At 44.5% G+C, this 15,058-nt stretch overlaps 2 protein-coding genes across 4 annotated transcripts in view; both read right to left on the bottom strand.

Annotated features, from left to right (window-relative positions):
* The window catches only part of Slc30a10 (solute carrier family 30 member 10), a 35,136-nt gene extending 33,540 nt beyond the window's left edge, over positions 1-1,596 (bottom strand). Inside the window, exon 1 of the mRNA XM_085843629.1 lies at positions 1,146-1,596. Coding sequence (XP_085699755.1) covers positions 1,146-1,596 — 451 coding nt within the window. The remainder of the gene's footprint in view (positions 1-1,145) is intronic.
* Positions 1,597-6,227: 4,631 nt separating this feature from the next.
* The window catches only part of Eprs1 (glutamyl-prolyl-tRNA synthetase 1), a 68,729-nt gene continuing 59,898 nt past the window's right edge, over positions 6,228-15,058 (bottom strand). For all 3 annotated transcript variants that reach the window (XM_029476049.2, XM_021177243.3, XM_085843621.1), the window contains 3 exons: positions 11,760-11,838; positions 6,666-6,730; positions 6,228-6,580 (listed from right to left, as the gene is read on the bottom strand). In XM_029476049.2, the coding sequence (XP_029331909.1) occupies positions 6,430-6,580; positions 6,666-6,730; positions 11,760-11,838 (295 nt within the window). In that variant the 3' untranslated portion in view covers positions 6,228-6,429. The remainder of the gene's footprint in view (positions 6,581-6,665; positions 6,731-11,759; positions 11,839-15,058) is intronic.

Here is a 15,058-nt window from a genome sequence, read left to right as displayed (position 1 = left end):
TTAAAAGATAGGCCTCGGCTAATTTTAAACATTAAGCTGAATACAGACCAAGATTATGTGTTCACCTCTACAGTTCGCTACAACACAGGTGCTCTCAAACAGGTCCTCTGCCAGCAGAGATGGTGGAGGGCTTGGCAGCACTAATTAGCAAAGACAGTAAAACTGCAATGAAGAGTGCAGCTACATGGAGAGTAACTATCAGACAACATCCCTCCCAGTGAGAAGGAAGCCGGCCAGCACTAAAGAAGTCTCTTACACAGCAACTGATACTAGATTCCATATTGTGATTAAAACGTAAAATTAGCCTTTATCAAGTTTCTGCCCAGTGCTAAAACAAGTAATTCTATGTGGAGCCTACTATCTCCATGTGGTAGGTGGGGGAAATGCTGGCCAGTGAAGACTCTTAGCACTGCCTTGTGCTGTGGCCATGGTTGGACTCTGCTGATCTGATCTGCTACGCTCACAATATAGAACTCCTAAAAGAACCACTAGACATTTTTCTAAAAGTCTGTCTCACACACGTCTAAACTAACTCTCTCTTTCCTCTCTCTCTCTCTCTCTGGAATAAAAAAAAAATATGGTTCCACTTACTAAAGAAGCACTTATTCTCTTGGTTCCAAGATTCAGTTTGATCTTGTAATGGGTAACCCAGTTAACTTGTTTCTCAAGATTTAAAAGTATTTTCCAAGAACAAATGCTTATAACCACATGGGAATGTTTCTACCCATAAATGAGATTTTCTACATCATCATATTTCTCTCCTTACTTTCTGTAGCATCCCCTTAACATACTCCTGCTAGCTGTCTGATACATTGGTTTCTCTGATTGGCTTGGTAACCCAGCATTTTTAAAAAAAGTTTTATGGAGACATTAATACAGTAACATTACATTCAAACCTAGCCATGTCACAGCTGGAAAAACCAAAGTGAGTCACATAGGGAGACTTTTCAGTTGTTCTGTAGTCCCTCTCCACCTGTCTAAACACACTTTTATTCACAAGGAACTCAGACGGAAAGAAATCCTACTGTAAAGTCACAGATACAAGAAGCCCACATAAAGAACATATCCACTGCTAATAGCACCTTTGGAAGAGCACCTGCCAGACTCAACAAATTTGCCACTGCCACCTGGGGGTAGGTATTTACCTGCTTCGGTGTCTGTCTGGGGCCTGGGCCCTGAGCAGTAACAGCATTCTAAGAAGATGACATAGTTAAGAACATTGAAAAACAGCCCGATGACTCCGGCACTGAGAACCAGCAGGGGCTCCTCTGTCTTCTGGGGACTGATGTACCTTTTGATGGCTTCTACCAGGATGCTGAACATCAGGGCCACAGCAAACACGGAATTGCCAAATGCCCCTAGGACATCTGCCCGGAGAAAGCCGTACGTGCTCTTCCTGTGCTGCCTGACATTGCTGGCCCTGACGCCAAATAGTCCGATGATCATGGACAACAAGTGGGAGAGGACAGCGAAGGCATCGGAGGCCAGGGAGAGGGAGTTGCCTATGTGTGCAACCACTAGCTCCATCACAAAGAGGACCACGCTGACCACACACATGAGGACCAGACGGAAGCTTCGGCCCGAGTATCGCCCCATAGCCACAGAGGCTCCTCTTTCTCAGGAAGGCAAGAACTCTCAGACTAGAGATTACAACTCCTGGATAACTCTCCCCTTCAGCTTTTCAGCGCCAGTCATATTTAAAAATCACCTTTTATAGGCCACTATAAAGTCATAAAGCAGTTTAAAGGGCAATTAAGCAAGACATGTCACGTGAGCCTGGGTTTGTGGAAATGGCAATCACTGGCTTCAGGTGTAGACTTGAGAATTGTTTGTTTGCATATTTAATTGCAGGGCTTCATGTCTTTCTTCCTCTAGGAGCTTACCCATAGGTAGAGCCCTGCTAGCTTCTGACAGCATGCAGCAATGGCTGATACAGCAAGCCGTCTGACATCAATGGCCATGTCTTATCCTCTAGGTGTGCAGTTTTGAATGCAATCTGTGTGAGATGGAACCTTCTAGGGTTGTCAATCCAGAGCTATACAACCATTCTCATTGTTTTGCCCACTGACCGCTAACCTGGGACAAATGGTTGAGGCAACACAATCTAGCTGGTGGACCTAGCTGCCAGGTTCTCCCTGCATCCCTCAGTCCCTACCTGTGAAGGGGTCCTCCTGGCTAGCATACCCTGCCACTACCCTGAACTCTCCAGTTTAGGGGGTTGGGCTGCTCTTCACTATATAATCCAACCATTTTGGTTACCTGCTTTTTTTTTGTACCCTTTGGCCTCCTGGCTGCTGCACCTGGCTCCCCTCTCCCCCTTCCACACATGGCCCAGCTCAGTCTGTTCATGTCCACTCTGGACTCTCTTAGATGTCCCTGCCTCTGGCTGTGCTCTCCCACAAATCTACAATTAACTTTCTCCACCACACCTAGGAACAGTCATCTTTCTTCCCCTAGTAAGCTACCCGACGGCTTCCAGTCTTCATAAGAAAGGCAAGAAAACCATCCCCAACTGTTGGGAAAGGTTCAGACCTTCAAACTGGAGGAGCTAGTGACACAATGTTTTAGGAAGAAAGTCAGATGATGACTTAACTGATGAAACAAATGTGGATTCTACTTTAAAAACACCTTATCCTATAGGCACTTACAGCTTTTAAAGCTTAGTAGTTGACGAGTGGCCTGGATTGTTTGGAATAGCTACCTGAATTATAAAGGTTTTGTTTTAATTACATTTATTGACTGGAGGGTAGCATGCTTGTGTCACTGGGTCCATGAGGAGGTCAGAGAACTACTTGGAGTCTGTTCTCTCCTACCAAGTGGGTTCTGGTGATCATCTTCTAGACAGTAGGAGTGACAAGCTACGCGCAAAGGCTGTCAGAAGATGAAACGGCAGCAGCATCTGCCTACGCCGAGTGCCAAGGCTGTGTGACAGACAGTAACTATAATTGAGGTGATTTTTTTCACAGCTGATCAAAACACCTTCTCTTCAGTTGTTTGATGAAACATTCTGCCCTCAATTCAAGACTCAGAGCTGTGCAACTAGCAGCCCAATGAACTGCTCTTGCTGTCTAATTCCTACAAAGCCTTCATGTATGCGATGTATGTAGCACAATGAGATTATCTGAAGTTCTTTCATGAAGGACTAGAAATTGCTAAGGTGTATAACACAGGTGCCCTAGTGAACTTGGATCGGAGCCAATAGCACATCTGCCTTGTTGTCTTTTGTGAGCACTGGGTAACCACTTTTGTGACTCTAACTCATGCAGTCTGCCTCTAAATTCATGGGCTCCACATCTGAAGATCCACTGACTTCAGGTTAAAAACAACTGAAAGCTGGGTGGTGGTGGCACACACCTTTAATCCCAGCACTCAGGAGGCAGAGGCAGGAGGATCTCTGAGTTCAAGGGCAGCCTGGTCTACAGAGTGAGTTCCAGGACAACCAGGGCTACACAGAGAAACCCCGTCTCAACAAAAAATTGGAAATTGCTATTTGTACTTACATGGAAACTTAAAACAATGTAGCATCTATTTACAACGCACAGGATGTTGTAGATGACTTGAAGATAACTTTAAAGTGCATGCCACGTGTTCAGACTACCTGGGAGTCCACTCCCACCTATTTATACGGTAGGGTCCTAGACCACAACCTCCATAGATCCCAGAAGATGACTATGTCTGGCTTCTGGCTATTAATTTAAAGCAAACAGTTCCTGCACCCTCTTAAGAAGCACCCACACTTCTCACCTTGGTCGTTTCGCGATGAGGCCACTATGCAACTCCACCATGCAGCCCACTCTGACTTCAACCTCACCATCTTCCTGCCTTAGCCTCTCAAGTGCCCCAAGCTGACTTCAAACTCACCATCTTCCTGCCTTAGCCTCTCAAGTGCCCCAAGCTGACTTCAAACTCACCATCTTCCTGCCTTAGCCTCTCAAGTGCCCCAAGCTGACTTCAAACTCACCATCTTCCTTCCTTAGCCTCTCAAGTGCCCCAAGCTGACTTCAAACTCACGATCTTTCTGCCTTAGCCTCTCAAGTGCTAGGAGCTCAGACTGATATCACACCTGGCAGACTAGCACTCTTTAAGATAGGAAGTTTGAAAGGGTTTTGGTTATTTCAGCTGACCCCCGATTTTAGAAGCAATCCAACTTATCAGAGATGTGATTTTAGGGAATGATTTCTATTTTATTGTAACTAGAGTCCCTTTAAAAAGTGACTTTTGGAAAGGGACAGGGGAAATAAAAATAAAAAACAGCTCCAGAGGCCCACTTGCCTCCCAGATAATCTAGGGTCACAATATAAAATGCGTGATCTATGTTTTATGATTTTGCCATGAATTAGAAAAACAAGTCAAAATAAACAATTTCATCTCTTTAGTTTCTACTAGTTTTCTCCAAACCAACATATACTTTTTAGAGGACAAACGTCACTATAACTAAAGCCACATATTAGCAGCAACTTCCAGTTGGCCCTGTGAAACCTGTATAAAATCTGTACAACGCTAGGCACTGTTCTAACTTTTAACCATTTTCCAAAAGTCAGTTTACAGTGGAGGAGTTTACACTGGTCTGAGGATGGAGAGTTAAGACAAACCTTCAGAGCTGCCCTAGGCAGTAAGAAACTGATTCAGAGCAGAAGTATGCGGCTCACACCTGCACCTGTGCTTCCTGCCTTCCAGGGAGAGTGGAGGCCAGAGCTCAACACCACAGATCTTTCTTTAGTGCTCACTGTTTTATAGACCGACGGGGTCCTACTGACATCCGAGCTCACTAATTAGTTAGACTGGTGAGCCAGTCAATCCCAGGATCTTCCTGTCTCTGCCTTCAGAGCTGGGATTACAGGAATGCCAGCGGAGACTGAGACCCAGGTCTGCGAACTTGCCAGACAAGCCCCTTACTTCCCAAGATCCCTGCTCAGGCAGGGATGCATTTAACCCGCAGCTTCCTGGGACACTTCCTGTTGCTATGGGAAGTATAGCCTGCCTTTATGCCACATTCCTTCCCTCCTCTGCTAATACCGAAATCATACTCACTCTTCAGACCACAGCACAGAATTCTAATCTCTTTGGAAGGTTTTTCTGTTCTGACCTGAAAAGGAAGTGCTGAAACAAGTACTGCCCAAGCTGTTGGAGGAGGGCGGGTGGGGGAGTTCAGCCTGGCTACACAGTCTCAGCAGTCAGGCACATACCACAAAGCAGAATGACCTGGCCATCAATCCCTACAATCCACACTGATTCCATCAAACTATCCTGACCTCCATGTGTGCCACAGCAAGCACATACTCCCCCTACCAAGTATATAAGTTTACTAAGTAGGCTCCGAATGAGGTACAAAATGCATCTGCAGGCAAGCGGGCAGATAGGAAACACAATTTGCAGTAGAAATGCACTGAAGAACATGAACAGGCTGTGAGCCAGATTAGGCTAACGTGTTTACAATTTGGCCTTTAAAATGGTGAGAACTATAAGGTGATCTCGGGAGAAGAAAAACTATCTTAATAAACTGTACACTGGGGAAACCAAAACACCCTTGAAATCATGGAGCCTGGCTTGGTGTTCACACACCTATGAGGGTCTGAGACCGAAAGACAATCAAAGCAACAGCACCCTCCATTGCCAGCCTAGTTCAGACAGTAGGCACTGTGCTGCAGGGGGAGGCTGCCTGGGATAACCCATTCTGGGTTAGTGACGGAGTCTATCTTATCAGTATTAATCTTCTCAGCAGGAGGAAGTGGGCTAGGGATGGAGGGGTGAAATATTTGAGGGACATTAACAAAATGTTGGATGAAACACCAATCACAGGAGAGCTCCAAGCTGCTGATAAAAACAGGACTCAGTCGTATTGTGGGAAGAGCAGACAAGACATTGTGAGGAGGCCAAGTATGGGTACTTGGCACATCAATCTAAGGAGGCAGCCAGGAAGAAAGAAGTCAATGAAAGACATAGCTAAGAAAAGGGTTGGTGGGGTGGGGTACACAGCAGGCACAGAGGTCCTTAGCATCAGTGTGGTATGCGATACAGGATCACATGTGCACGCTGGGCTCAGTGAGGTATGTTATGATGGGGCAGATGGGAAAGTCAAAGGGAGACGAGAAAAGGACAGCACTTTTCTGAGGTGAGGACGGCTTTTTGAGAATCACAGAGCTCACCCTGCACTTAGCAGGCTTCTGAAGACCATCCTTGTATGTATAATTCTGCTACTGCAGGATGAACCAAATAGATAAAATACAATTAGTTCATGGATTTTATTACCCTGGCTGTTTACAGAAAAGTATTTTCCACTGTTAATTTAGGCATAAGAATAGCTGTTTTATCTCATGACCTTTTTTAGAAGTTTTAAAAAATGAAAAAGAAAAATTGCATCTGAGAAGATCTTAGTATCATTGATTTTAAAAAAAGATGAGAGAGAGAGAGTGGCTTCTGTTTTGTCCATCAGTAACTCCGACCAAACAAGGTGTAGAACTTGGCGGGATTCTTGCCACAGACACACATGGCTCCCGGCTGCAGCTCACACAGAGGGTTGAAAGGAATGCAAAGGCTTTTGGCTCCCATGGATGGAGCACCAGGTTCCACATCTTGATCCCTGGAATTAAAGAGACAGTAGTGATTCACTCCTCCTGTGTACTACGTACGCCCTTCTCGGTGCAGGGAGTCAGTGTTATACTTACCTGGCAGTCATCTTTTTGATCCAGTCCTCACAGTCAATTTCCCCACAGAATGGAATCTGTGCAACCTGATAAGGAAAGGAAAAACATTCTGCCATTACAGCTCCTTGGAGAAGTGCCCGAGTTCTCTTTTCACCCTTCAAGCAAAAGGGTTCAGTGTCCCAGGATTTTGGGGGCAAAGGTACCTTTGCAAACACACTGGGAACTTGGCTCAGAAGTACACAAAAGAGCAAAAAATGGTATTTTACACCATCCAAAATCTACACTCATAAAACTAGACACAGGTCATGTGTGCGACACACTAACGTGTCTGGATAACTGGCTGTGACATGGTGAGGTCTGCTGTAGTTCCCCCACAGGTCCACAGGCATGGCTGACAGGAGGGGGAAGGGGATCATCAGGAATAAAGTGATTCCAAGGTAATGTAACAGCAACTGCTAATGCTCAGGCAAGCAGCACGTGACCCCACTCGCTTCTAACAGGTCAGTAGTAAGTGAATCACTTTTAAAGTACAAAAGCTTATAGAAGACAAAAATCATTTTTATCAGGAAAATCAACCTTTCAGTTTTCCCTGGACTGGTTAATAATGGGCAGAACCAAGACTTAGTATTTTATTTGAATTCTGAAATTCACTTCCTTTTTGAATGGGTTGTCCTGTAATCCCAACTACTTATAAGGCTGAGGCATAAGGATCACAAGTTCAAAGTCTGACAAGGTCTGCACAAGTGTGCCTATCTCTAAATAAAATAAAAATGAAGCACAAAGGAACAGGATATGAGTTCAGTGGCAGTGTTTACCTAGCAGGTAAACAACACAGACATTGCTCAGTCCACTGTAGGCCCCAACTGAGAAGGAAGAAAGATGAGGGGGAATATCCCCAGCCTGGATTTTCTCTAAATAAAATGAAATGTTTGACAGGCCAGTTATTTCTTCATACCCAAACGGGACCTGCCTACAATAGCAATTATGTAGTCTCTCTAGGTCACTGCTGATGCTGGGAAGACACCTAGATACAGAGATGCAGAAAAGAGGAGAGGGTTGGAGACCTGGCCGGGAAGGGTCTGCCACCAAGCCAGACAATGTAAGTTCAATCCCAGGGGACAACACAGTGGGTGGAGAGAACTCACTGTTGCCAGGTTGTTCTTTGTCCTCTGTGTGTATGCTCTGGCATGCACACTCACTCATGCAATAGACAGGACAGAGAGGGGCAGGCAGTGAGAGTGGAGACAGCAGCAGCAACAGCAGCAGCAGCAGCTCACCGACATCTCGTGAATTATCAGGGTTCTACATTCTGAAAGTGAAGAGCCCACCGGCAAGGAAGAGCTCTAAGTCCTGAGCTATACCGCAGTGTCTCAAAGACAAAAGAGAGAGTTCCTCTGCAAAGCCTTCCCATGAACCTGGGATCCAGGAAACATGATCAAGTTTCTTTTTTTAAAAAAGATTTATTTATTTATTTATTCTATCTAAGTACACTGTTGCTGTCTTCAGACACAACAGAAGTAGACATGAGATCCCATTACAAATGGTTGTGAGCCACCATGTGGTTGCTGGGAATTGAACTCAGGACCTCTGGAAGAGCAGTCAGTGCTGTTAACTGCTGAGTCATCTCGCCAGCCCATGATCAAGTTTCTCTGCTCATTCAGTGCCTGTGCTAGTTTAATTTCTGAAACGTATCAATGGCAAGATGGGCGTGGTGACGCACGCCTTTAATCCCAGCACGAGGGAGGCAGAGGCAGGCGGATTTCTGAGGCCAGCTTGGTCTACAGAGTGAGTTCCAGGACAGCCAGGGCTACACAGAGAAACCCTGTCTCGAAAAACCAAAAAGTATCAATGGCTATTCTGATCAACTGCCTCTAAGACTACAGAGGTAATACATTTCTAGGTGTGTCCTGAAGGCCTGGGAATGGATGGAGAGAAAGGGCAGGGACCAGACAGTATATGTACATACTAGCTTTAATATAAAAACTCTTTGTGCCATGGAAACGGAGACAAAAGACCCAAAACCTAAGCTAAAGTAACAGTCACTTTATGAGAGCTGCAAATCTAAAGGTTTCTAAACAAAATGTATAAGGAAGTACATTTATAAAATTGTGTAACATATAAAATAATGATTGTAGTACATGGAAACATTGTATTTGGATTCCCAAGTTATTCTAACAAAGCATGGCGGCAGAGGGAGATAATTCTAGCTCCTTAGGGGCTGAGGCAAGAACATCCAAAGTTAAAGACATCCTAGCTCACCAGTGACCTAAAGCCTAGCCTGTCTCCTCACTGTGAGATGATAACAAGTAGCTCCAGTGTAAGGCTCTCACCAGTGACCTAAAGCCTAGCCTGTCTCCTCACTGTGAGATGATAACAAGTAGCTCCAGTGTAAGGCTCTCACCAGTGACCTAAAGCCTAGCCTGTCTCCTCACTGTGAGATGATAACAAGTAGCTCCAGTGTAAGGCTCTCACCAGTGACCTAAAGCCTAGCCTGTCTCCTCACTGTGAGGTGATAACAAGTAGCTCCAGTGTAAGGCTCTCACCAGTGACCTAAAGCCTAGCCTGTCTCCTCACTGTGAGATGATAACAAGTAGCTCCAGTGTAAGGCTCTCACCAGTGACCTAAAGCCTAGCCTGTCTCCTCACTGTGAGGTGATAACAAGTAGCTCCAGTGTAAGGCTCTCACCAGTGACCTAAAGCCTAGCCTGTCTCCTCACTGTGAGATGATAACAAGTAGCTCCAGTGTAAGGCTCTCACCAGTGACCTAAAGCCTAGCCTGTCTCCTCACTGTGAGATGACAACAAGTAGCTCCAGTGTAAGGCTCTCACCAGTGACCTAAAGCCTAGCCTGTCTCCTCACTGTGAGATGATAACAAGTAGCTCCAGTGTAAGGCTCTCACCAGTGACCTAAAGCCTAGCCTGTCTCCTCACTGTGAGATGATAACAAGTAGCTCCAGTGTAAGGCTCTCACCAGTGACCTAAAGCCTAGCCTGTCTCCTCACTGTGAGATGATAACAAGTAGCTCCAGTGTAAGGCTCTCACCAGTGACCTAAAGCCTAGCCTGTCTCCTCACTGTGAGATGATAACAAGTAGCTCCAGTGTAAGGCTCTCACCAGTGACCTAAAGCCTAGCCTGTCTCCTCACTGTGAGATGATAACAAGTAGCTCCAGTGTAAGGCTCTCACCAGTGACCTAAAGCCTAGCCTGTCTCCTCACTGTGAGATGATAACAAGTAGCTCCAGTGTAAGGCTCTCACCAGTGACCTAAAGCCTAGCCTGTCTCCTCACTGTGAGGTGATAACAAGTAGCTCCAGTGTAAGGCTCTCACCAGTGACCTAAAGCCTAGCCTGTCTCCTCACTGTGAGATGATAACAAGTAGCTCCAGTGTAAGGCTCTCACCAGTGACCTAAAGCCTAGCCTGTCTCCTCACTGTGAGGTGATAACAAGTAGCTCCAGTGTAAGGCTCTCACCAGTGACCTAAAGCCTAGCCTGTCTCCTCACTGTGAGATGATAACAAGTAGCTCCAGTGTAAGGCTCTCACCAGTGACCTAAAGCCTAGCCTGTCTCCTCACTGTGAGATGATAACAAGTAGCTCCAGTGTAAGGCTCTCACCAGTGACCTAAAGCCTAGCCTGTCTCCTCACTGTGAGATGATAACAAGTAGCTCCAGTGTAAGGCTCTTGCTTAGCCTGCCTGAAGCCCCAGACTCGGCCCCTAGCACCATAATCTCAGCAAGGAAACTAAAGTGAGAAGGAGGAAGATCACACTTGGAAGTCAGTGAGCACTGGAGCCTCTCCAACTCTACCACGCAGAGAGGAAGCAAGCAAAGTTTTACCTAACTTTAGCTTCCTAAGATCCCTTCAAAGGCTGTTTGATGGTCATGCAGCACACCTGAGATAATCCTCATGGAGCAAGGGAGGAGAAGGCACTGACTGCTGAATATACCAGACTCTATATAGTATCCTTATTCTTTAAACATGAAACGAAAACACCCTGCTCCACTTTAAAATGTGAAATCCCCACAGTAATTTACCTAATATTAGACTAAAATATACAACCCAATAATACCTTATGAATCTTGGTTTTATATATATGGTATTATATTAATGTCTCTAATAAACTGTTACATAAAAGTGACTGATTCTATCTTTAAAGTAAATGAAACCTTTTTATTTAAATTTTTAATGGAGGAAGCTGAGTCTGTTGGCATAAGTCTGTTGTCCAAGCTCTCAGGAGACAGAAGCAGGAAGATTATAAGTTCAAGGGTCACCCTAGGCAATTTAAGGAGACCTTTACTCAAAATAAAAAGAATGAGCTGGAGCTATGGCTTAGTAGTAAAGTGCCTGCCCAGCATTATCACGCCAAAGCCTTAAATGCAATCCTCAAAGCTCATGGAAGACTCAAGAAAGCAAAGAGAAAGCAGCGCATAAACACTGCACAGGAAGGAAAACACCCGAGAGCGGATGGCCACGTGTCCTCCAGTCTTCTATTACAAGCATGCAGCATGACTCAAGGGAACATCAGAGAATACAGAAAGGTAAAAGGTCAGAAAAACAGTAAACCAAAGCCAAATGCTGAAGAAGTAGGAATCTGATAGCAATTTTAAGATCATCTATTTAACATTTATTTTACAAATCAGCAGAGTGGAGGATCATTTCCTCAGCACTAGGCTGCCGTCGTAAAAAACTCCGTCTTTCATTCTCAACATGAAATCTTTAAAACTCTGAGGAGGCAGTCCATTAAACTGTGTTAGAGACGTCTAAGTTCTGGCATCTACTTCTACGGGCTAATTTGTTTAGACTCTGGCCCATGGCTTTCTCATCTGTAATCTGGAGACACAGACTGGCTGCGTATTTAACACGTATACCAGAATACTAAAGTCCATAAGTGATTCACTCTAATAATATAGGAAGCTGAATAATGTGCAATCATTTTGATTGGCTGGCTTAAAAAGAGATTAATACAAAGTATAAGTTCAGAGAGCTTTAAAATACAATTTACTGAAAAGTAGTAGAAGTGGTACAGCATTGCCAACCCAGGTAAGACCCTAGGGGGTCAACCCCTAACCCTGAAGAAAACAAGCAAAACCAAGACAACTTTTTTGGAAGTCTCTTTCTTACCTTTCCAGCATCTAGCACCTTCTGGAAGTCCTCCAGTGTATTAGACACAACCATGTGAGTTTTAAGGTCTTCAGAAGCCCTGCCAAAATACATCAGAAAATATGTGACTTTTCTTATAAATGTGACGTTTTTTTTTTTAAGTCCCAAGATAAACAAGATAACTAGTAAGTGAAAATGAGAAGAACTCACTGTGAGTATTCACCCCCTTACTAGCGGCGGCCACAGATAAGCCAGCTACCTTTTGCAGTACCGCTTGAGCCTAGAGGTGTAGGAAGCTTGCCACATATACAATAGGCTATTTTGTTATTCCTGTTGAATAGTCCTGACTCCCACTTACACCACCTGTGGAAGTCTGTTGTTTTTCAAACCCTTCTCATCTACTTTTCCCTTCTACAAAACTGGAAAAACATAACAATGTAGCAGAAGCATAGAAACATGAAGGTATGAATATATCACAACAAAGAAAAGCAGACACAAATCAAAGATATTTTTACACCACCCACCACTCCTGTCCCCTCAGGTCTCACTATGTAGCCCAGGCTGGCCTTGGCCGTGGGCCTCTTGTTTCAGCTAATATTACTGGATGTAAATCACCATGCCTGGCTCCATGGAAGAGCCTTAGGTATTAGGTAATATTTTCATCTACAGTAAAAATCATACCTTGTGAACTCTTAGCGATTGCTAGCTGTCAGTCAAACCTACCTGTTTCTTCTTTTTCCCCCTCTGTCACATTTTGTAGGAAAAATTATGTCCTACCCTAAGCTTGAGGGCAGGGCATGCTCCTGTGCCCTCACCCACCAGCACTGCCTTGACATGGCTGTGATCATCTGTCCTTGTCACTAAGTTCTAGGTGACGACAGAACCAATAAAATCAATTGATCTAAGTTCCTGAGAAGCACAGCACTGGGCCTGTAGGCCGACTTCACACTGTTTCATGGTTGAACAGGAAAGCTGGCCACAGGCCTGCGTCTTGTCTTGGTCATAAGAGGTTTGTCTAATTCACACAGCTGATATGAAGGAGGCTGGGGTGTAGCACAGTGCAAGGCACACCATGCACCCTAACACTGAATCTAGCAAATGACCAGGAGGATTCATTTCTTGCGGTCTAGAGCACACAGGAGAGCCTGTGCTGTGGATGGAGGGAAAACCTCAAGAATACCAGTTTGTGGTCAGCAGTCTACACTGCTGTGTGGTCAGGTCAGTGAACTGACCAGTGCACTACTTCCCTTATGCTTGCTACAGGAAAGAGTCAATGGGAACCTAATCCAGCTCTTCCTTAGTAATGATATTATATATACAACTGAGACTTATTCAAAGGCCCTATATTTATAAGCAAGTAATGTAACGCACACTAAAAATTGTACAAGATTTTAAAAATGAACCCAAAAGTAGAGTATATGCATACTGACTATAACAATCTGAACTCACACAATCAGAAGGAGTCATATTCCCACATTCATTCTGAAAAGTAGAAAATAAAAACAACCCACACAGAATATTCCCAGTAGTTCTACCTGGATGTGGCTTTCACAAGAAATTTTGCTCTCATATGTCACAACTTTTTTATAATGAGCATGCACCTCAGTGAAAAATTATAGAAACAAAACAAAAAACAGAAATAAACTAAGTATGAGCTATTCAGTATAAACCTTATGTGCAAATTTGATAGAAAGTGAATAAAAAGTCGCTGAACTTTCCTGCTAAGCCAAGAGTGATAGCTCTAGGGAGGCTGAGGCAGGAGAGTCAGGAATCCAAGGCCAGCCTAAAGTGTGAAGGCAATTCAAGCTACAGACTTTATCTCCAATAAACAACAACAACAACAAAAGACAACAACAATAATTTGCTCTAATAAAATTACCCCTGTGGAGCCTGGAGAGACAGCTTAACTCCTTTCTAAGCACAAGGGCCCGGGAGCCTAGGCCTCAGCTCATAAAACCTACAACAAAACCAGCCTCATATATGGTGTATGCTGTATCCCAGGAGGCCCGGGACTGGTGAGTCTCATATTTGGTAGGCTCCAATCCAGTGAGAGACCTCGGCTCCACGAACTATAATGTGGATGGCACCTGAAGAAAGGAACTGGAGGCTGACCCCTGGTCTCCATGTGAACAATATGCACCGTGTGAACACACATGCAAAAGTCATCTTTTACTAATAAAGTCTTCTATCGAGTGTTTACTAAGTACTTCCATGCCTCTAATGCCTAAGATTCTCTTACTACAGATGACCAATCAGAGGAAGGGAAGAAAAATAAAGAAAACAAAAAACAAGAGAAAATTGCTCTTCTGTCACTAATGATGCTGGTTTTCCAACCTGAGACACGACATGAATCACAGGAGAGAAACCTCAGCCAACCAGAAATTTATTTTAAAATTACAGAGTCAGGATTTCTAGGTATGAAGTTCAGCGCTCTCAGGTCCTCAAGTTCCAGGAGACTGAGAACAGAGAGGCACCTGAGAGCAGCGAGGGCAGGCAGCTTTCCAATGCCTCACCCACAACACTACCCGCTCCCAGTGCAGAGACACTAAACATATGTTATCCAGAAACCAAGCAAATCCTAAAATAACTGTTCAAGCTACTTTTATGGCCAGGCGTGGTGGCGCATGCCTTTAATCCCTGCACTCGGGAGGCAGAGGCAGGTGGATTTCTGAGTTCGAGGCCAGTCTGGTCTACAAAGTGAGTTCCAAGACAGCCAGGGCTCTACAGAGAAACCCTGTCTCAAAAAACCAGAAACTAACAAACAAAAAAAGACACTTTTATGAATAAATCCAGAGAAAGCTATAAACTAGCTGCCTAGAAACACCCAATCAAGCACCAAAGGTAAGGCTAGACCTAGTCTATTCTCTCCCAGTCAGATGTATTGAGACTCACTCAATGTGGCCAGGAATGGTGGTGCCTGCCTTTAATCCCAGCACTCAGGCAGCGAAGGCAACAGGTGGATCTTTATGAATTTGAGGTTAGCCTGGTTTACATAGTGAGACCCTGTCTCAATAAATAAGCCCACTAAACCCACTATGTATTAGGCATAGAGTATTATAAGGCAACAGAATAAATATAACATGGGCTACCTCCCCTAACCTTGGACCAAGCTTCTATCTCTAGTGATAGTAGCCTTCCTCTTACTGCTTCAGGTAGGCAGAGGGGAGAAATCCTCTTATAGGATAGGCCAACCCAATGCCTCAACTATCTCATTCTCCCAAACCAATCAAGAGGAGTTGTTAGTCTTGGCTACTCGAATCCCCTGAGGAGTTTTTCATGTTTTAAACACTTCGGTGCACTTGTGAGCGCCTACTTGTATG

This window comes from Mus caroli, unplaced genomic scaffold, assembly GCF_978045245.1.
Source record: "Mus caroli unplaced genomic scaffold, Mus_caroli_1 scaffold_1, whole genome shotgun sequence".
Taxonomy (NCBI): Eukaryota; Metazoa; Chordata; class Mammalia; order Rodentia; family Muridae; genus Mus; species Mus caroli.
This window is presented reverse-complemented; position numbering and strand designations above follow the sequence as displayed.